The following is a 23,038-nucleotide window of genomic DNA, read 5'->3' as shown; positions in this document are numbered from 1 at the left end:
TCACTCACTTATAAGAAGGATATTATTTAGCTGGAGAAGAAATTTATCAGAATGTTGCCAGGTTGGAAGGTTTGAGTTAAAGAAAGGCTGCATGGGCTGTGATTTTTTTTTTATGAGTATTGGAGTTTGAGAGCAAACCTTACAGAAGTTTATGAAATAATGAAGGGTATAGATGGAGTTAATGGAAGTTGTCTTTTCCCCAAGATGGGTGATTTCCAGACTAGGGCACATATTTTTAAGGTGAGAGGACAGAGAATTCAAAAAGACATGAGAGGCAATTTTTTTTACACAGAAGGCGGTTAGCATGTGAAATGAACTTCCTGAGGAAGTGGTGGATGTGGGTACAATTACAATGTTTAAAAGACTTAGATTACTTAGTGTGGGAAACAGGCCCTTTGGCCCAACAAGTCCGCACCGACCCACCAAAACGCAACCCACCCAGACCCATTCCCCTACATTTACCCCTTCACCTAACACTATGGGCAATTTAACATTGCCAATTCACCTAACCTGCACATTTTTTGGATTGTGGGAGGAAACCGGAGCACCCGGAGGAAACCCACGCAGACACGGGGAGAATGTGCAAACTCCACACAGAGAGTCGCCTGAGGCGGGAATTAACCCTGGGTCTCTGGCGCTGTGAGGCAGCAGTGCTAACCACTGTGCCACCCACATTTGGATAAGTGCACGAATAGGAAAGGTATGGACAGGAGCAGGCAGGTGGACCTAGCTTAGTTTGGGACTATGTTTGTCATGGAGAAATTGACGACTGCATATGCTGGAGATCAGAGTCAAGAGTGTGGCACTGGAAAAGCACAGCAGGTCTGGCAGCAAACGAGGAGCAGGAGAATCGACGTTTCACCCTTCATCAGGTTTGGTGTGGACTTGTTGGACCCAAGGGTCTGCTTTCATGCTGTATGATTCTAAGACTATGACTCTGTATTTTTACATTTATATTTTAAAGGTTGTTTCGTTAATGCAGGTATTAAGGGATATTCAGCATTTCAATGCTGTGAAAAATCCTAAAGTACCTGAATGAACAGCATTTCTTTCACATACATGACATTCTACTATAATGTGCATTTTGTTAATGTAAATTCGCTGTAATGCAATTGATGAATTGGAGACGCTGTTTCTAAAATGCGAACTTTTAATATGCGTTAGCTGTAATGTGATTACATCGACAACACTCTAAGCGCTGTTTCTAAAGTGGGATTTTTCTATAATGTGGGATTGCGTAAGAACGTAACCATCACGTTAGAGAAGAACTACCTGTATAGCAATTTATTTTATACTGTAAATTATTTCAGCTATGAATGCACTGTACTACACGTCCAGTATAGTATTTCAGCTTCTTTATTGTTTTTTTTCTGGGCAAGAGATGTCTGAGAGAACCTAATTCCAGTTTTTACACTGATTCCAATAGTAACCTGTGCTTCACTTTCATAATTTTCAAGAATGCAAGTGCCATTTTAAATGATGGCTTACTTTAATATATATTGTTGTGATTGTTTGAAATTTGGCATTCTTATATTTGTCATGATGAATGCAAGGTGTGAAGCTTGGCAACATCTCTGTTTTTGGCAATATTCAAATTCTGTAGTACCAAGCAACAAATTGTAGGTTAAGATCATTGACATCAGGCTGAAGTCTATACTTTCAACCTTACATCTCCAGAATTTATATATACTTGACTTGATTAGATCATTTTTACTCTTCGTCGGTTCTAACTTCTGTTGTCTGCTCATTTCCATCTTTCTCAAAAGCGATTTAGAGGCAGCATTTTAAAATTGGATTCTGAAGAAAATGAAAGAATGTATCATTGAGTCACAATTTCCTTCCTCTGAAAACATGCTTAAACAAATTTTGTTCGATTTCTTGGAATTAAATGAAAATTCAAAATGAAAATTTCCAACAATTCAGCTTGTACCTTGGAGAGAAAAACTGGCTAGCATCTTATGTGAAAATCTTTTTTCAGGTTGCTTAACACATTAGCAGCTTTGTTATTAGTGTTTTGATTTGCACATATCTACGAAGTTTGATCAGTTGTACCTTTATCACTGTTTCCCATTAAGTCGCATTGTTCTCAACATTCTCACCTGTCCAGATTAAAGCTGTTGTTGAAACATGTGAACTTGTCCAGGAATGGATGACATTCTGAGCAGACTTCAAGTGTGGCAGAATAATAGTGGAGTGCCAAACTATCCTTTTTTCAAGTCTGAAATAAATAGATATTCCAGCAGTGGAGGTGTAATGTTTTCCCGAAGCTGCTGAAGGGTCTGTTTCTGTGCTGTACATCTCTATGATTCTATGATTGACTCAGATCCTAGCAGCACTTAGCTCCGAGAGCAGGAAGTTTGACAAAATGTTAATATAATCAGGAAATTTGGTGCATTTAGGGCAGCATGGTTGGTCTGTGTCTGACAGTTGGTGTTCGAATGGCATGGGGTCCATTTAAGTTAAAAGCTTCAGCTGTTTTCTTTGCTTTTTGCAGCATGTGTGCCTGGATGATTGACGCATTTGGGAGTGAGGAGCAACGCCGTATGCACTGCCCTAAACTATGTAGCATGGAGAAGTTTGCTTCCTACTGTCTCACAGAGCCAGGTCTGACTTTTAATTTTAAAAAAATCTCAAAAGAAACTTACTGCTTAAATTCAGTTTGGCATTGCATTTTCAAGTTTACCTGTATTCCTTTTTGAATTCCTGCAACTCAACCCTCAATCCCCAACGTTGATGTTTGAGGTTGGGTATGTCTGCACTTGGGCAGTTGTTTACAAGTTGTGCTGAGGTTCTGGAGAAGAAATAAACTTGGACTTTTTTGGGGGAAAAAAAGAAACAATTGCAGATACTGTAAATCAAGCATTTTAAACATCAAGCCGGTCAGCACCAACAGGGAGAAAAGATGATTTATGTTTCTGTGATCACCCTTCAATAGAATTTTAAGCTAAAAGGCAAGTGAACAGTTGAAAAGAGTCAGAGGTCAAAGAAGGGAAAAGCAACAGATATTCCTCCTCCAAAGGTGAAGTGTAAAACCTGGGAGAACTAGAGAATAGCAATGGATGCAAAGAAAGGAATGAGATGCAAAATGGCAATATGAAAAGAAATATGCAGGAAATATCAATTCTACAAGTAACAGTTTTTACTAGTATTTCAGAGAAAAGAAGAATGTAGCCATTTGAAGGCATCTTCAAATAGAGACTATAATGGACAATAAGGAAACAGCAGTCTGGATAAATGAGGATTTGTATCTATGTTTTCATAGCACAGGCAGTGGGCAAGATAGGAAAAATAAGAATGCCTTAAAACAATTCAAAAGGAAGAGTTTAGTCGATTTTAATATAAGTTATGAAATGGTTATGGAAAACCTTGTAATTTAAACAATCTCCCAGACCTTATCGTTTTTATCCATAAACGTTTGAGGAAATTGTATTGTCTCATCCATCATACCACAGTGCTTCACACCTACATTTTTCATATCTCGCATTTTGTCTGAAATTGTTCTGCTGTGTTGTCTAGTCCATCACCTGTCTATATCCTCTTGAAATCGACTAATATTGTCTTCCTCTTTGTTTCTTACTCATCCAAGTTTTCCCTCATTTTCAGATTTCAAAATCGTGCTTACCCACCTTCATTGCTTCATTTAAAAATAATCTGAATCAAGTCAGTCAATTTTATTCTAACAAATCTGTGGTGATTAGCCTTTTCCTTCGTTTATTTATGGTATGAGAGTCTTACTGACAAGGCCAGCATTTAATGCATATTACCTTAGTATCTGTGAGAAGGTGATGTCAAGTCATTCATATTGACTAACTAGGATGTGGGGTTGAGGCCACAGTAAGATCAGCTCTGATCTTGTTGATTTGCAGAGCAGATTCTGCAAATGGTCTGCTGCTCCTCTATGGTGCTTTGCTTCCTTGAACTGCTGCATTCCATTGGTGTTGGACAGAGAGTACCAGAACTTTGATCCAACCCCAGTGAAGGACCAGTGATGTAGCTCCCAAATCAGAATGGTGCCTTTCCAATAGTTGTTACTTTTTTTTTCTAGGCAAGTTGAGGTCAGTGTTTGAAAGATGCTATTCAAGCTGCCTTGACAAGTTTCTGCAATGCATTTTATAGTTAGTAGATGCACTATCATAGATCTATGCTTTTCCAGCTTTTCAGAGCATTGCTTCTAGGAGGCTAATGTTAACATTAAATTGATTGGCCTGTAGTTCTCAGGGTTATTCTTCCTTATTTTAAACACGAGTGAAACACTTGTACTCTTCCAATCCTCTGGCAGGACATATCTAACTAAGGTTAATTGGATTATTCCTTAAGCCTCTCTGAATAACTGAGTCCTGCAAAAAACAGCACAAATCCTGCAGAATGAAAAAGATCCATGCCTCTCATGATCTTATACACCGCTATAAGATCCCCCTCAGTCTCCTACGCTGTAAAGGAAAACATCCCAATTTATCCAACCTCTCTCTGTAACTCGGATCATTGAGTCTTGGCAACATCCTTGTAAACTTCTTCTGCACTCTTCCCAGTTTAATAACATCCTTCTTATAGCAAAGTGACCAAAACTAAGCACAATACTCCAAGTGTAGCCTCACTAGCATCCTGTACGACTACAACATAACTTCCCAACTTCTGCACTCAGTGCCCTGACTGATGAAGACCAGTGGGCTAAATGCCTGCTTCACTGCCCACCTGTGATTTCACATCAGAAACCGTGCACCTGAACTCCAAGGTCCCCCTGCTCCATTACACTCCTTAAGGCCCTACCATTCACCATGAGACTCCTGTCTTGATTTGAATTTCCAAAATGCAGGACCTCACACTTATCTATATTAAACTCCATTTGCCATTTCTTGGCCCACTTCCCCAGCTGCTCGAGGTCCTACTGCAATTTCTGATAACCTTCCTCACTGTCCACAATACTGCCTATTTTACTGTCATCAGCAAACTTCTAATCATACTTTGTATATTCTCCTCCAACATCATTGATATAGATGACAAACAGCAATGGGCCTAGCACCGATCCCTGAGGCACTCCACTAGTCTCACACCTCCAGTCGACAAGCATCCTTCCACTATTACCCTCTCCTTCCTACCATCAAGACATTTGAGTATCCAATTTGCCAGTTCCCCCTGGATTGCATGTGATCTAACTTCCAGAGCAGCCTGCCGAGTGGAACCTTAGCAAAGACTTTACTGAAATCCATATAGACTATATTTACCATCCTGCCCTCATCAACCTTCCTAGTAATCAACCTTTATCAATAAACTCTAACAAATTTGTGAGGCATGCTGACTGTTCCTGATTGAACCCTATCTTTCCAAATGTGTGTCCACCTTATCTCAGACGCTTCTCAAGTAGCTTACTATCACAGATGTTAGGCTTACTGGTCTATAGTTCCTAGGCTTTTCTTTGCAGCTCCTCTTGAATGAGGGCACAACATTTGCTACCCTCCAGTCTTCGAGGACCTCTCTCGTGGCTAACAATATATAATATCCCTATACGATTATGAATGACTTATTCATGAAAGGGAAGTGGATATTTAACGCACAAAAATTTAAAATGTGAATAAAAGAGTATGCGTTTGGCATTGGGACAAAGTGGGAAGCTCTCTCTGAGAACCAGTACAAGTATGGTCTGTCAAATGGATTTCTTGTATCACGGCAGAATTTATTCTTACTTAATTTTGTAGGTTTAGTAACTGTGCACTGAACCCCTGTATCAAACCCTTTAAGGGCGGCATGGTGGCTCAGTGGTTAGCACTGCTACCTCACAGCACCAGCGTACCAGGTTCAATTCCAGTCTTGGGTGACTGTCTGTGTGGAGTTTGCACATTCTCCCCATGTCTGCGTGGGTTCCCTCCGGGTGCTCCGGTTTCCTCCCACAATCCAAAGATGTGCAGGGTCAGGTGAATTGGCCATGCTAAATTGCCCATAGTGTTGGGTGCATTAGTCAGAGGGAAATGGGTCTGGGTGGGTTAATCTTCAGAGGGTCGGTGTGGACTTGTTGGGCTGAAGGGCCTGTTTCCACACTGTAGGAAATCTAATAATCAAAGATGTTAGCTTTTGGTATTTGGCAATGTAAGGGACATCTGTCACTGACTCTGATGCTATCAATTGGGCCTCCAGTTGCTGATTTCTTTTTTTGGACAGATGGGATAGTGACCAGGATTTTGTTTGATCAGCAGACAGTTGCATAACATTATTGTAACATTGCATCCAACAGGAAGTGGCAGCGATGCAGCTTCACTAATAACTACAGCAAGGCGGGATGGAGATTCCTACATTCTCAATGGCTCAAAGGTAATAGAACATAGAACATAGAAGAATACAGCGCAGTACAGGCCCTTTGGCCCTCGATGTTGCGCCGATCCAAGCCCACCTAACCTATACTAACCCACTATCCTCCATATACCTATCCAATGCCCGCTTAAATGCCCATAAAGAGGGAGAGTCCACCACTGCTACTGGCAGGGCATTCCATGAACTTACGACTCGCTGAGTGAAGAACCTACCCCTAACTTCAGTCCTATATCTACCCCCCCTTAATTTAAAGCTATGCCCCCTTGTAATACCCGACTCCATACGCGGGAAAAGGTTCACACTGTCAACCCTATCTAACCCCCTAATCATCTTGTACACCTCTATCAAGTCACCCCTAAACCTTCTTTTCTCTAATGAAAACAGCCCCAAGTGTCTCAGTCTTTCCTCATACGATCTTCCTTCCATACCAGGCAACATCCTGGTAAACCTCCTCTGCACCCGTTCCAGTGCCTCCACGTCCTTCCTATAGTATGGCGACCAAAACTGCACACAATATTCCAGATGCGGCCGCACCAGAGTCTTATACAACTGCATCATGACCTCAGGACTCCGGAACTCAATTCCTCTACCAATAAAAGCCAGTACGCCATATGCCTTCCTCACCGCACTATTTACCTGGGTGGCAACTTTCAGAGATCTGTGTACATGGACACCAAGATCCCTCTGCTCATCCACACTACCAAGTATCCGACCATTAGCCCAGTACCCCATCTTTTTGTTATTCTTCCCAAAGTGAATCACCTCACACTTAGCTACATTGAATTCCATTTGCCACCTTTCTGCCCAGCTCTGCAGCTTCTCGATATCCTGCTGTAACCTGCCACATCCTTCCTCACTGTCAACAACTCCTCCGACTTTCGTATCATCCGCAAACTTGCTCACCCAACCTTCTAACCCCTCTTCCAGGTCATTTATAAAAATGACAAACAGCAATGGTCCCAAAACAGATCCTTGCGGAACACCGCTAGTGACGGCACTCCATGAAGAAACTTTGCCATCAACTACTACCCTCTGTCTTCTTCCATCCAGCCAATTCCTAATCCAAACCTCCAACTCACCCTCAATGCCATATCTCCGTATTTTCTGCAGTAGCCTACCATGGGGAACCTTATCAAACGCCTTACTAAAATCCACATATACCACATCTACCGCTTTCCCCTCATCAACCTCCTTCGTCACCTTTTCAAAGAATTCAATAAGGTTTGTGAGGCACGACCTGCCCTTCACAAAACCATGCTGACTATCCTTGATCACATTATTCCTATCCAGATGTGCATAAATCCTATCCCTTACAATTCTCTCTAAGACTTTGCCCACAACAGAAGTGAGACTCACCGGCCTATAGTTACTAGGGTTATCCCTACTCCCCTTTTTGAACAAGGGAACCACATTTGCTATCCTCCAGTCTTCTGGCACTACTCCTGTAGACAAAGAGGACATAAAAATCAAGGCCAATGGCTCTGCAATCTCCTCCCTTGCTTCCCAGAGAATCCTAGGATAAATGCCATCAGTCCCGGGGACTTATCTATTTTCACCTTTTCCAGGATTTCCAACACCTCTTCTCTACATACCTCAAAGCCATCCATTCTACTTATTTGTGACTCAGTATTCACATCGACGACAATGCCCTGTTCCTGAGTAAATACTGAAGAAAAGTATTCATTCAGTGTCTCCCCAATCTCTTCCGCCTCCACACGCAACTTCCCACTACTATCCTTGACTGGACCTATTCCTACCCTAGTCATTCTTTTATTCCTAACATACCTATAGAAAGCCTTAGGGTTTTCCCTAATCCTACCGACTAAGGACCTTTCATGTCCCCTCCTTGCTGCTCTTAGCTCTCTCTTCAGGTCCTTCCTGGCTACCCTATAACTCTCAATCACCCCAATTGAACCTTCACGTCTCATCTTGAGATAGGCCGCCCTCTTCCATTTAACAAGGGATTCCAATTCCTTATTAAACCACGGCTCCCTCGCACGACCCTTTCCTCCCTGCCTGACAGGTACATAATTATCAAGGACACTCAATAGTTGCTCCTTGAACAAGCTCCACATATCATTTACACTCTTGCCTTGGAGTCTACTTTTCCAAGCCACACATCCTAAGTCATGCCTCACCGCATCATAATTTCCCTGACCCCAGCTATAACTCTTGCCCTGTAGTACACACTTATCCCTCTCCATCACGAGAGTAAAAATCACCGAATTATGGTCACTATCCCCAAAGTGCTCACCTACCTCTAATTCTAACACCTGGCCTGGTTCGTTACCCAGAACCAAATCCAGTATGGCCTCACCTCTTGTTGGCCTGTCTACATATTGTGTCAGGAAACTCTCCTGCACACATTGAACAAACACTGACCCATCTAACGAACTTGAGCTATAGCTTTCCCAATCAATATCAGGAAAGTTAAAGTCCCCCATAACAACCACCCTATTACTGTCACTCATCTCCTGAATCACCTTCCCTATCCTTTCTTCAATGATTCTAGGACTATTAGGAGGCCTGTAAAAGACTCCTAACAGGGTGACCTCACCTTTCCTATTCCTAACCTCAGCCCAAACTACCTCAGATGGCAAGTCCTCATCCATCGTCCTTTCCACCACTGTAATACTATCTTTGACAAGCAATGCCACACCTCCCCCTCTTTTACCCCCACCTCTGACCCTACTAAAACATTTAAATCCTGGAACCTGCAACAGCCAATCCTGTCCCTGTTCTAGCCATGTCTCCGTAATAGCCACAACATCATGAAACATGTTCAAATGTGTTTGCTAAAGCCATTTGATAATTTCAATAATGTTGTCCATTTGTATTGCTTGCTGATCAGATCTTTGAGAATGTCACTGTTCATGAATTGCCAGGCCTGTCAGATTGGCTATTTATTGGAACTCACTTCTTCTCAGGCTTTCATCAGTGGTGGAGGAGACACTGATCTGTACGTGTTGATGTGCAGAACTGGAGACAAGGGTCCCAAAGGCATTTCTTGTTTATTAGCGGAGAAAGGTACACCTGGACTCAGCTTTGGCAAAAAAGAGAGAAAGGTAAGAGGCTGGAATATGGAGTAGAGTGAACTTCCTGTTCATGGTGTGCAAGAATGAAAGTTACTTCTGGTAGAGTAGATGCTTGGGCCACCGCTGTTCCAGGAGGATGTGATAATCTCTACATACATCATTAATATTTTAGCAGAGTTATTTGTACAGTTGTACTTGTACACTGCTCCAGTTGCACATCTGTTTTACAATTAGTTGAGAGTATCTCCATTCGATCCAGATCACAACAAAAGTTACAGTTTTGTGACATAAATATTCATCTTCCTGGTATACATATTCGTGACACAAAGTTACGTGAGTATTTTAATGTTGTCAGGAGGGTTATAGAAATTCCCTGGCAGCTTGTTGCTGCATTCACTTATGTTATAACCCAGAAAACCAATTAAAGAAAGATAGAACTAGAATCAGTCTTCACAGATTATATGAACATTTCTTTATAAAGGATGCATGTGTATCTCCTAAACCAAACCCTAGTTCCTGTCTGATCCTATTTATATAGGAGCCCATCTGAATCTCTGGCTGAAGTCCACCATCAGAATCCATTTATACACAACTTATTTACAACTAGCAACTTGTAAAACTGAGCTCACTGTGTTTAATAACAAATTAAGATGTCTAATCACATGTAACCGAGTAAAATTGAGGACTTGTGGTGCAGAAGTAGGAGCCCTACTTCTGATCTGTGAGGCCCAGGTTCAAGGTCCCTCTTCCATAATATATCCAAGAAGGCAGATTAAAAATAACTAGGTGATTATACTTCAGGCTCTTGTGGCACCATGGTAGGTTCACATCCCACCTGCTGCAATGATATGTAATAAGACCTCTGCAACCGTCGAACTCATCCATGCCGACCAGATATCCTAAATAAATATAGACCCATTTGGCCCATGTCTCTCAAAACTCTTCCGATTCATGTTTTTAAAGCATTTTAAATGTACTTGTACAAGCCTCTTCCACTACTTCTGGCAGCTCATTCCAAACATGCATCACCCTTTCTGCATGAAAAAGTGCCCCTTAGAACACATATAACATAGAACAGTACACCACAGGCCCTTCAGCCCTTGATGTTGTGCCAGCCTGCTATCCTACTCCAAGGTCAGATCTATAGACATGGACCGAAGATCCCTCTGTTCCTCTATACTGCCAAGAATCCTGCTTTGAACCCTGTATTCTGCATTCAAATTCGACCTTCCAAAGCAAATGATTTCACACTTTTCCAAGTTGAACTCCATCTGCCACTTATCAGCCTAGCTCTGTATTCTGTCAATGTGTTGTTGCAATCTACAACAACCCTCCACACTATCCACAACTCCACCAACCTTTGTGCCACGCTTCCACTCATCCAAGTCATTTGTAAAAATCACAAAGAGCAGAGGTCCCAGAACTGATCTCTGTGGAATACTACTGGTCACTGAGCTCTAGGCTGAATACTTTCTATCTACTACCACCCTCTGTCTTCTAAGGACCAACCAATTCTGTATCCAGACAGACAGGTTTACTTGTATCCCATGCCTCCTTACTTTCTGAATGAGCCTACCATGGGGAACCTTATCAAATGCCTTACTAAAATCCAGGCATACCACATTCACTGCTCTACGTTCATCAACGTGTTTTGTCACATCCTGAAAGAATTCAGTCAGGTTTGTGAGACATGATTTCCCCCTCACAAAGCCATGCTGACTATCTCTAATCAAACTGTGCAAGTAATCACACATCCTACTTCTCAGAATCCTCTCCAATACTTTGCACACCAGAGACGTAAGTCTGTAATTTCCAGGATTATCCCTGTTCCTTTTCTTGAGTACGGGAATAACATTTGCCACCCGCCAATCATCTGGTACTACTCTAATGGACAGTGAGGACACAACGATTATCGCCAAAGGTGCGGCAATCTCTTCCCTCATTTCCTGTAGTAACCTCTGGTATATCCCATCTGGCCCTGATGATTTATCTATCCTTCTGTTTTTCAGAATTTTCAGTGCGTCCTCCTTCTTAATGTCAACCTTTTAAATCTTTCCCCTCTCACCTTAAACCTATGCCATGTAGTTTTGGACTCCCCTCATCCTGGGAAAAGCCCTTGACTATTTACTCTATCCATGCCCCTCAAAATTTTATAAAGCTCTATAAGGTCACCCCTCAGCCTCCAACACTCCAGGGAAAACAGTGCCACCCTATTCAGTCTCTCCCTGTAGCTCAAACCCTCCAATCTGACAACATCCTTATAAATCTTTTCTGAACCCTTTCAAGTTTCACAGCATCTTTCCTATAGCAGGGAGACCAGAATTGCATGCAGTTTTCCAAAAGTGGCCGAACCAATATCCTGTACAGCTGCAACATGACTTTCTAACTCCTACACTCAATGCACTGACCAATAAAGGCAAGCATTCCAAATGCCTTCTTCACTATTTAATCTACCTGTGACTTCACTTTCAAGGAGCTATGAATCTGCACTCCAAGGTCTCTTTGTTCAGCAACACACCCCAGCACCTTATCATTAAGTGTATAAGTCCTGCCTTTCCAAAATACAGCACCAAATATTTATCTAAATTAAACTCCATCTGCTACTCTTCAGCTCATTAGCTCATCTGAGGTATGAGGTAACCTTCTTCGCTGTTCACTACATCTCCAATTTTAGTGTCATCTGCAAACTTGCTAACCATATCTCCTAAAAAGCTATATTTAGGGAATTACAGGAATTGGCCTCTCGACAGTTTGGTGCTTATTATCTAGCCTCTCAGGGAGGGTTCCCTAGTGCTGGGTTTCTTTTGCAAAGATCTGTAAATATTAGATGCAATCATCTAATATTTAGGAGTTGAATAAGTGGTATAAACACTTGGAATAATTAATACAATAACAAACTTGTAATCCAAATGCTGAATTAATTATGCAATTTAGTACTGCTGATGAAGGAAATGTAAGTTCATATTTAAAACCGATAGTTTCTTTTGATTAGATCAGAATTTTCCGTCCCCCCTTTTCTAAACTCTTCGCCAAATAAGATGATCTTCCAACAGATCTAGCCTGTTCACTATCTACAAACCACAAGTCAGGAATGTTGGTATGCTCTCCACTTGCCTGGATGAGTCCTGCTCCAATAAGACTTGAAGCTCAATGTCATTCAAATTAAAGTAGCCCACTTACTTGGCAGCTTATTCATCACTTCAGTCATTCACTCACTCCGTGACTGGTGCACTTCAGCAACTCATCAAAGTTCCTTCAACAGCATTTTTTTAAACCTGTGGCCTTACCTTGTAGAAAGACAATGGCGGCAGATGAATGGGAACAGCACCTGCAAGTTAAGCTCCAAACCGTCCCCCCCCACCACCATCCTGACTTGGAACTGTATTGCCATCCCTTCATTGTCGCTGGGTCAAAATCCTGGAACATGAGAAAGTGATGAGTTAACTACATGCCCTTACCACTTTCTGAGTAAAGAACCTGCCTCTGACATCTGTCTTAAATCTATCACCCCTCAATTTATAGTTATGCCCCCTCGTACAAGCTGACATCATCATCCTAGGAAAAAGATTTTCACTGTCTACCTTATCTAATCCTCTGATCACCTTGCATGTCTCTATCATCGCCGCCTTTCCAATGAGAACAGACCTAAGTCTCTCAGCCTTTCCTCATAGGACCTTCCCTCCAGACCAGGCAATATCCTGGTAAATCTCCTCTGCAGCTTTTCCAATGTTTCCACATCCTTGCCGAAATATGGCGACCAGAACTGTACACAATATTCCAAGTGCAGCCGCATTAGCTTTTTATATACTTGCAGCATGATATTGTGGCTCCGGAACTCAATCCCTCTACCAGTGAAACCTAACACACCATATGCCTTCTTAACAGCACTATCAATCTGGGTGGAAACTTTCAGGGATCTATGTATATGGACTCCAAGGTCCCTCTGCACATCCACACTACCAAGAATCTTTCCATTGACCCAGTACTCTGCCTTCCTGTTATTCTTCCCAAAGTGCATCATCTCACATTTAGCTGCATTGAACTCCATTTGCCACCTCTCAGCCCAATTCTGCAGTTTATCCAATTCCCCCTGCAACCTGTAACATTCTTCCAAACTGTCCACTACTCCACCGACTTTAGTGTCATCTGCAAATTTACTAATCTATCCACCTTTGCCTGCGTCTAAGTCATTTATAAAAATGACAAACAGCAGTGGTCCCAAAACAGATCCTTGTGGCACACCACTAGTAACTGGACTCCAGGCTATATTTCCCATCAACCACCTTCTTTCAGAAAGCCAGTTTCTAATCCAAACTGCTAAATCACCCTCAATCCCATGCCTCTGCGCTTCTCCAATAGCCTACCATGTGAACCTTATCAAAGGCTTTATTGAAGTCCATGTATACCACGTCAACTGCCCTACCCACATCTACATGCTTAGTCACCTTCTCAAAAAACTCAATGAGGTTTGTGAGACACGATCTGCCCTTGATGAAACCGTGTTGACTATCTGAAATCAAATTGTTGCTTGCTGGATGGTTATAAATCCTATCTCTTATAATCCTTTACAAAACCTTTCCTTCAATAGAAGTAAGGCTCACTGGTCTATAATTCCTTGGATCATCTCTACTGCCCTTCTTGAACAAGGGCACAACATTTGCAATCCTCCAGTGCTCTGGTACTAAACCTGTAGATAATGTCGACTCGAATATCAAAGCCAAAGCTTTGCTCTCTCCTCCCTAGCTTCCCAGATCATCATTGGATAAATCCCATCCGGCCCAGGGGACTTGTCTACTTCCATTCCTTCTAGAATTGATAACACTTCTTCGAAACTAACCTCGATCCTTTTTAGTCTAATATCTCGTACCTCATTCTTCTCCTCTACAATATTCTCCTTTTCCTGAGTGAAAACCAATGAGAAATGTTTGTTTAGCACCTCTCCGATCTCCCCAGGGTCCACACTCAACTTCCAACTTCTGCCTTTTCTGGCCCTATTCCTTCCCGAAACATCCTTTTATTCCTCACGTACTATAGAAAGCTTTAGGGTTCTCCTTTATTCTATTTGCTAAAGCCTGCTAGTGTCCTCTCTTTGCTCTTGTTAGCTCTCTCTTTGGGCGGCACAGTGGCACAGTGGTTAGCACTGCTGCCTCACTGCGCCCGTGTCTGCATGGATTTCCTCTGGGTGCTCCAGTTTCCTCCCACAGTCCAAAAATGTGCAGGTTAGGTGAATTGGCCATGCTAAATTGCCCGTAGTGTTGGGTGAAGGGGTAAATGTAGGGTAATGGGTCTGGGTGTGTTGTTCTTCGGAGGGTCGGTGTGGACTTGTTGGGCTGAAGGGCCTTTTTCCACACTAAGTAATCTAATCTTTAAATCCTTCCTAGCTGATCTGTAACTCTTCATCGCCTCATCTGAACTATCTTACCTCATCAATCCATAAGCCTCCTTCTTCTGCTTAACGAGATGCAATTTCTGTAGTAAACCACAGTTCCCTTACCTTATCACTTCATCCCTGCCTGACAGGGACATACCTATCAAGGACACGCAATATCTCTTCCTCAAACCAGCTCCACATTTCCATTGTCTGCATCCCCTGCATTTTGCTACCCCATTCTATGCATCCTAATTCTTGCCTAATCACATTATAATTGCCGTTGTCCCATCGATAACTCTTGACCTGTGGCATGTACCTATCCCTTTCCATCGCTAAACTAAACATAACTAAATTATGGTCACTGTCTCCAGTGACCTACAACTAAATCAAACGCCTGGCCTGGTTCATTGCTAAGTACTAGATCCAGTGTAGCCTCCCCTCTTGTCGGCCCTTCAACATACTGTGTCAGAAAACCCTCCTGTACACATTGGAGAAAAGCTGATCCATCCGACATATGAGAGTTATAGCATTTCCAGTCAATGTTGGGGAAGTTAAAGTCCCCCATAATGACCACCCTGTTCCTTTCACTCCGACCCAGAATAATTTTGCCAATTCTCTCTTCCACTTCCCTGGAACTCAGCGAAGGCCTTTAAAAAAACTCTTAAGCAGTGTGATGTCTCCTCTCCTGGTTCTAACCTCAGCCCAAACAACGTCAGTGGATGAGTCCTTGTCAAAAGTTCTTTCAGCCACTGTTATACTATCCTTGACTAACAAGGCCACACCTCCCCCTCTTTTACTGCCTTGCCTGTTCTTAATGAAAGATCTAAATCCTGGAACTTACAACATCCATTCCTCACCCTGCTGTCTCCGAAATGGCCACAACATCGAAGTCCCAGGTACCTATCCATGCTGCAAGCTCACCTACCTTTGGATACTTCTGGCATTGAAGTAGACACACTTCAAACCAGCTTGTTATCTGCCAGCACATTCCTGCGTTCATGAAATCCTGTCCCTGTCCTTCCCACTCTCATCCTCTTCGACACTGCAATTACACTTCCGGTTCCCATTCTCCTGCTGAGCAAATTTAAACCCACCCAAATAGCACCGGCAAATTTCCCACCCAGGATATTAGTACCCCTCTGGTTCAAGTGAAGACCATCCTGTTTGTACAAGTCCCACCTTCCCCAGAATGAGCCACAATTATCCAATTATCTGAAACTCTCCCTCTTGCACCATCCTTGCAGCCACATGTTCAGCTGATATCTCTCCCTATTCCTTGCCTCGTTATCACATGGTACGTGTAACAATCCAGAGATAGCAACTCTGTTTGTTCCAGCTCTCAGCTTCCACCCTAGCTCCCTGAAATCCTGCCTTACATCCCTATCCCTCTTTCTACCTATGTCGTTAGTACCTACATGGACCACGACTTGAGGCTGGTCACCCTCTCCCTTCAGGACCCCAAAGATACGATCCGAGACATTAGATTAGATTAGATTACTTACAGTGTGGAAACAGGCCCTTCGGCCCAACAAGTCCACACCGACCCGCCGAAGCGCAACCCACCCATTTCCCTACATTTACCCCTTTACCTAACACTACGGGCAATTTAGCATGGCCAATTCACCTGACCTGCACATCTTTGGACTGTGGGAGGAAACCAGAGCACCCGGAGGAAACCCACGCAGACACGGGGAGAATGTGCAAACTCCACACAGTCAGTCGCCTGAGTCGGGAATTGAACCCGGATCTCTGGCGCTGTGAGGCAGCATTGCTAACCACTGTGCCACCGTGCCATCACGGACCCTGGAACCTGGGAGGCAATACACCAACCATGAGCCTTGTTTGTTCCCAACAAACCTTCTATCTGAGCCTCTAACTATTGAGTCCCCAATGACTAACACTCTCCTCCTTTCCCTCCTTCTATTCTGTGCAACAGGAATAGGCTTTGTGCTAGAGACCTGGGCCCCACTGCATACTCCTGGTACGTCGTCCCCCTCAACAGTATCCAAAACTGCATGTATGTTTTTCTGTGCTGTAAAGTCCCACCATGGCAGATGATAAAATTTGCATTCATTAAAAACTAGCATTATGCTATAGAAACTCAATTGGTTCACTAATGCTTTTTAGAAAGGGAGATCGGCCATCCTTATCCTGTCTGGACTACATGTGACTCCAGACCCACAGCAATGTGGTTTACTCTTAAGTGCCCTCTGCAATATCCAAGTATATCATTTAGTTAGGGCAACTAGAGATGGGCAATATTTATTGAGTCTTGTTAATGGTTCTTAATGATTTGCTTATTGCAGCTGAACACTGCAGACCGAGAGATGCGGGTAATGACTCCTGAGGCAATGATAATGAAATTTTCATCGCCACCAGTAAAGCAGGTCCTTGTGGCCCAGTGAGTAACTGATCTAACTACAAGAGGTTACCCCAGTGTGAAACAATCTGCTGATGCACCTTTGCTGTAAGATGAGCAAAGTGATGCTTGGCCTATGGATCTCACGATCGGGCTAAGACCTTTCACAGGCATACCCTCTTGTTTGCTGTGCTTCAACAGAGCCAGTGAAGGCCCATCATGATTACCAAGGCTGGTCTTCCTGCTCCTATGCTTCCATCAACTGTTTCTTCTTCAAAAATGAAAAAGCAAAAAAATTTATACGATATCCTAAAAATGATTAGTCAGGGCAATTAATCCAAACTCATTAAAAAGAATCAGTCTTTCAACTTTAAAAAACCTTGCTAGCTCTGTGATGAATGAAGCAAGGGACTCTAATAATCCAAATCACTGCATATGACTGCCCTGTTAAATAGCTCTCCAATTATTTTGTCATTTTCTGTGGCCTATCCCATGAGGTGTTACTTTCCAGTCTGTCTGGTACCAGTGATGTTGCGGAATCTGATATACATATATTCAATCTATCAATCACATTATTAAACTCACTAAGGATGATCATGGTGAGAACAGGGTGTATGTTGAAGGCCATGACCTCAAATATGTACCAGGATTGTGTAAAATTAGAGGCCTGGTAACTGTAGTAAGCAAACATACCACCACTCAAAATCAGTCTTGAATGATCTCTGACTCTGGATATGCACAGATATGCAGTTTATGGGATGGGGGTCTATAAATAAATTGTCTTATGATTGAATCTATGTGAATTCAGTAACTACAAAAACTGATTTAAACCAATAGTAGCTAAGGTGAAAGGAATTCTAGCAATTTCGTGTTCTTGATAGAAATGATTTAATCATCAACCAGTTTGTAGCACCCTTTCCTTTGTGATAAAATCCCATTTCAGATTTGAGAGCGTAAAAGTTAAAGCTGACATGTCAATTTAATTGGATGTGAGCATAAGAGGTATATTTAGTAAGTTTGCAGATGACCCCAAAATTGGAGGGTGTAGTGGACAACGAAGAAAGTTACCTCAGATCACAATGGAATCTTGATCAGATGGGCCAGTGGGCTGAGGAGTGGCAGTTGGAGTTTAACTTAGATAAATGCAAGTTGCTGCATTTTGGGAAAGCAAATCAGGGCAGGACTTACACACTTAATGGTGAGGTCCTAGGGAGTTTTGCTGAACAAAGAGACCTTGGAGTGTAGGCTCATAGCTCCTTGAAATTAGAGTCACAGGTAGATAGGATAGTGAAGAAGACATTTGGTATGCTTTCCTTTATTGGTCAGAGTATTGAGTACAGGAGTTGGGAGGTCATGTTGCAGCTATGTAAGACATTGGTTATGCCACTTTTGGAATATTGCGTGCAATCCTGGTCTCCTTCCTATTGGAAGGATGTTGTGAAACTTGAAAGGATTCAAAAAAGGTTTGCAAGGATGTTGCCAGGGTTGGAGGATTTGAGCTATAGGGAGAGGTTGAATGGGCTGGGCTGTTTTCCCTGGAGCGTCAGAGGCTCAAGGGTGACTTTATAGAGGTCTATAAAATCATAAGGGGCATGGATAGGATAAATAGAGAAAGTCCTTTCCCTGGGATAGGGGAGTCCAGAACTGGAGGGCATAGATTTAGAGGAAGAAGGAAAATATATAAAACAGACCTAAAGGGCAACTTTTTCACGCAGAGGGTGGTGTGTGTATGGAATGAGCTGCCAGAGGCAAAGGTGGCGGCTGGTACAATTATAACATTTTAAAAGGTATCTGGATGGGTATATGAATAGGAAGGGTCTGGAGGAATATGGGCGCGTGCTGACAAATGGGACTTGAGTAGGCTAGGAAAACTGGACGAGTTGGACTAAATGGTCTGTTTTCGTGCTGTACATCTCTAAGACTTTATAACACCTTCATCTAATGGGCAAATAAAAAACAAATTCACTTAATAACAGCACTCTGGGTCACACTACACCACATGATTCAAGAAAGCAACTTGGCATTACCACCTTCAGGGAAATTTGGGATGGGCAATAAATACTGGCCTGGCCAGTCGTGCTCACGCCCTGTGATCATTCGTTACTTTAAAAAAAAATTAATCTGAGTCACAATGCAAGCAGCTTAACCTGCTGTCTTGTCTTTATCTACAATCTGTCCTCTTTGTGAACAAGGAGTTGGTCTGTGTCTTTAATTAGGCTACTCTGTTGACTAAGTCCATGACAAAATCATCCAGTTCATATTGTCTAAATTGTAAATCTGTAAATTGAGCAAGCATCATGTGACTAATTTCTGCCTTAATATTTAAGGTTGGATGGAACTCTCAGCCAACTCGAGCTGTGATATTTGAGGACTGTGCTGTTCCCGTTAGTAACTTGATTGGAAAAGAAGGTGATGGATTTTCCATAGCCATGCATGGACTGAATGGCGGAAGAATCAACATAGGTAAGAAAACTTGAGAAATTGTTCAAAGAATTAATGGGCTGTTCATCTTCCCTCTCATTGAAGAGAAGGTCCCAGTTTGAGCAATACTTCCATTCTTTAACTAAAAGAAAAGTATTACAGATGCTGGAAATCTAATCCCTTTCTCTGGGAAGCAAGGGAGGAGATTGCAGAGCCTTGATTTTTATGTCCTCTTTGTCTACAGGAGTAGTGCCAGAAGACTGGAGGATAGCAAATGTGGTTCCCTTGTTCAAAAAGGGGAGTAGGGATAACCCTAGTAACTATAGGCCGGTGAGTCTCACTTCTGTTGTGGGCAAAGTCTTAGAGAGAATTGTAAGGGATAGGATTTATGCACATCTGGATAGGAATAATGTGATCAAGGATAGTCAGCATGGTTTTGTGAAGGGCAGGTCGTGCCTCACAAACCTTATTGAATTCTTTGAAAAGGTGACGAAGGAGGTTGATGAGGGGAAAGCGGTAGATGTGGTATATATGGATTTTAGTAAGGCGTTTGATAAGGTTCCCCATGGTAGGCTACTGCAGAAAATACGGAGATATGGCATTGAGGGTGAGTTGGAGGTTTGGATTAGGAATTGGCTGGATGGAAGAAGACAGAGGGTAGTAGTTGATGGCAAAGTTTCTTCATGGAGTGCCGTCACTAGCGGTGTTCCGCAAGGATCTGTTTTGGGACCATTGCTGTTTGTCATTTTTATAAATGACCTGGAAGAGGGGTTAGAAGGTTGGGTGAGCAAGTTTGCGGATGATACGAAAGTCGGAGGAGTTGTTGACAGTGAGGAAGGATGTGGCAGGTTACAGCAGGATATCGAGAAGCTGCAGAGCTGGGCAGAAAGGTGGCAAATGGAATTCAATGTAGCTAAGTGTGAGGTGATTCACTTTGGGAAGAATAACAAAAAGATGGGGTACTGTGCTAATGGTCGGATACTTGGTAGTGTGGATGAGCAGAGGGATCTTGGTGTCCATGTACACAGATCTCTGAAAGTTGCCACCCAGGTAAATAGTGCGGTGAGGAAGGCATATGGCGTACTGGCTTTTATTGGTAGAGGAATTGAGTTCCGGAGTCCTGAGGTCATGATGCAGTTGTATAAGACTCTGGTGCGGCCGCATCTGGAATATTGTGTGCAGTTTTGGTCGCCATACTATAGGAAGGATGTGGAGGCACTGGAACGGGTGCAGAGGAGGTTTACCAGGATGTTGCCTGGTATGGAAGGAAGATCGTATGAGGAAAGACTGAGACACTTGGGGCTGTTTTCATTAGAGAAAAGAAGGTTTAGGGGTGACTTGATTGAGGTGTACAAGATGATTAGGGGGTTAGATAGGGTTGACAGTGTGAACCTTTTCCCGCGTATGGAGTCGGGTATTACAAGAGGGCATAGCTTTAAATTAAGGGGGGGTAGATATAGGACTGAAGTTAGGGGTAGGTTCTTCACTCAGCGAGTCGTAAGTTCATGGAATGCCCTGCCAGTAGCAGTGGTGTACTCTCCCTCTTTATGGGCATTTAAGCGGGCATTGGATAGGTATATGGAGGATAGTGGGTTAGTATAGGTTAGGTGGGCTTGGATCGGCGCAACATCGAGGGCCAAAGGGCCTGTACTGCGCTATATTCTTCTATGTTCTATGTTCTAAAAATGCCAGAGGAACTCAGCAAGTCTGGTAGCTTCTGTGGAGAAAGAACAGTCTAAAAATGTTTTTCAGAGCAGTTTGAAATGACTGGTGGTTGCAGTCAGGTTCTGTCATGTACCTAGCTACCACAAACTAGGGTCTAATTAGTGCTTGCTGATGATTGCAGGATTGAGTTAATGCCAGTCTTCAGGGTGTGGGTCCATTGGCAGCTATTGGGTGCAGGGACCAGTCAGTGCCAGCTGGCAGAATGCGGGGTCTGGTCAGTGCCAGCTGCCAGGGTCACGATCCAGTCCGTGCCAGGTCATGGGGTCTGGTTGGTGCCAGCTGTCTGGGTGAATTGTCTACAGAGTGTAGTTGCATATTTTTGAGTGGCCACTTGCATCTACAACATCCCTGACTACTTTTATGTTTGTTGAATGTCGAAACATGCTGCAACAAATTTCAGTGTTTGCCTCCTAGTAGATAGTTCCTCTACATTGCTTTCCCAGTTGAAATGCTGAAGTTTATAAAGCTCTTCATATTAGGATGCCCGGATGACATTTGTATTGACCACATTGCTGGTTTATGCTGTTCCCAATCGAAAATGACGGATCCTGTTGTCCTCAATGTGAGAGACCTGGTCTGTCCGTCTCCATGGCATTCTGAAGATGGTGTTCAGGCTGTTAAACCTTGCACAATGAAGTTGTGATTTTGTCCTGCTAAAGAATTCTCATAACGAACTTCAAGTATCTCTGATCGAAGCATTCAGGCCTCAGTGATTAGCACTGCTGCCTCACAATGCCAGGGACCTGGATTCGATTCCAGCCTCGGGCGACTGACTGTGTGGAGTTTCCACATTCTCCCCGTGTCTGCTTGGGTTTCCTCCGGGTGTTCCAGTTTCCTCCCACAGTCCAAAATGTGTGGGTTAGGTGAATTGGCCATGCTAAAATTGCCCATAGTGTTCAGGATATGTAGGTTTGGTGCATTAGTCAGGAGAAATGTAGAATAATAGGGGTAGGGGATTGGGTCTGGATGGTTTACTATTTGGTGGGTATGTGTGGACTTGTTGCGCCAAATGGCCTGTTTCCACACTGTAGGGATTCTATGATTCAATGATTTCTATGGGATAACTGATACATCATAAGCATTTAGTCTATGTCTATTGTGGTTAAATTATTAGAATCTGTTATTAGACAGACAATGTCTAAATATCTGAGTAATACCAACTGATCAAAGTAATTCAGATGAACATTTAAATTATTTATGGGATATAGATGTCACCCAGTGACTTGCAAGGCTATTTCAGAAAGATGTTGAGAGTTAGCTGCTTTACAGGAGACACATGTAATCTAGAATGGGTTACTGGACATCTGTGCACCAGAATGGTTTTTATGACATTGCTAATTTATTGATAGTTTTGTCATAATTGAGACTAGCTTTGTGTTTCAGATTCTTTGAATTGTATTCAGCTTCCACCAGCTGCCTTAATGCAGTATCAGCCAGTGCCCCCAGATTTGCCTGAGCTTCTGGTGGGTTACTCGCGCAGTTACATTACCCACTGTGCCACCAGCTCAATGGATTTGCAAAGGTCTAATGAACATTAGTGACCTCAAAATGTGCTGATATGGTAGATTTGGTGTACAAATCCATAGATCCCTGAAGGTGTTAGCACAGGTAGACAGGGCATTGAAGAAGGCTTAGAGGATGCTTGCCTTTATTAATCGAGGCGTAGAATATAGGAACAAGAAGGTCTCATTACAACTTTATAAAGCAATGGTCAGACTTGATGAAATACTGTGTGCAGTGTTGTCATATTGTCGGAAGGATGTGATTGCACAGGAGAGATTCACCAGAATGTTGCCTGGGATAAAGAGTTATGAGAGAATGTAT

The 23,038-nt window shown here is 42.8% G+C and overlaps 1 protein-coding gene across 3 annotated transcripts in view; it reads left to right on the top strand.

Annotated features, from left to right (window-relative positions):
• Positions 1 to 23,038, top strand: part of acad8 (acyl-CoA dehydrogenase family, member 8) — a 119,751-nt gene that overhangs the window by 43,071 nt on the left and 53,642 nt on the right. For all 3 annotated transcript variants that reach the window (XM_087976540.1, XM_043676960.2, XM_087976541.1), the window contains exons 4-7: positions 2,495 to 2,604; positions 6,227 to 6,303; positions 9,231 to 9,368; positions 19,396 to 19,531. In XM_087976540.1, the coding sequence (XP_087832666.1) occupies positions 2,495 to 2,604; positions 6,227 to 6,303; positions 9,231 to 9,368; positions 19,396 to 19,531 (461 nt within the window). The remainder of the gene's footprint in view (positions 1 to 2,494; positions 2,605 to 6,226; positions 6,304 to 9,230; positions 9,369 to 19,395; positions 19,532 to 23,038) is intronic.

The sequence above is a fragment of the Chiloscyllium plagiosum genome, unplaced genomic scaffold (assembly GCF_037043375.1).
Source record: "Chiloscyllium plagiosum isolate Xiang-an unplaced genomic scaffold, Cpla_swu_hap1 HiC_scaffold_29, whole genome shotgun sequence".
In the NCBI taxonomy this organism is placed as follows: domain Eukaryota; kingdom Metazoa; phylum Chordata; class Chondrichthyes; order Orectolobiformes; family Hemiscylliidae; genus Chiloscyllium; species Chiloscyllium plagiosum.
Note: the sequence above shows the minus strand (reverse complement) of the source record. Positions and strands in the feature narration are given on the sequence as shown.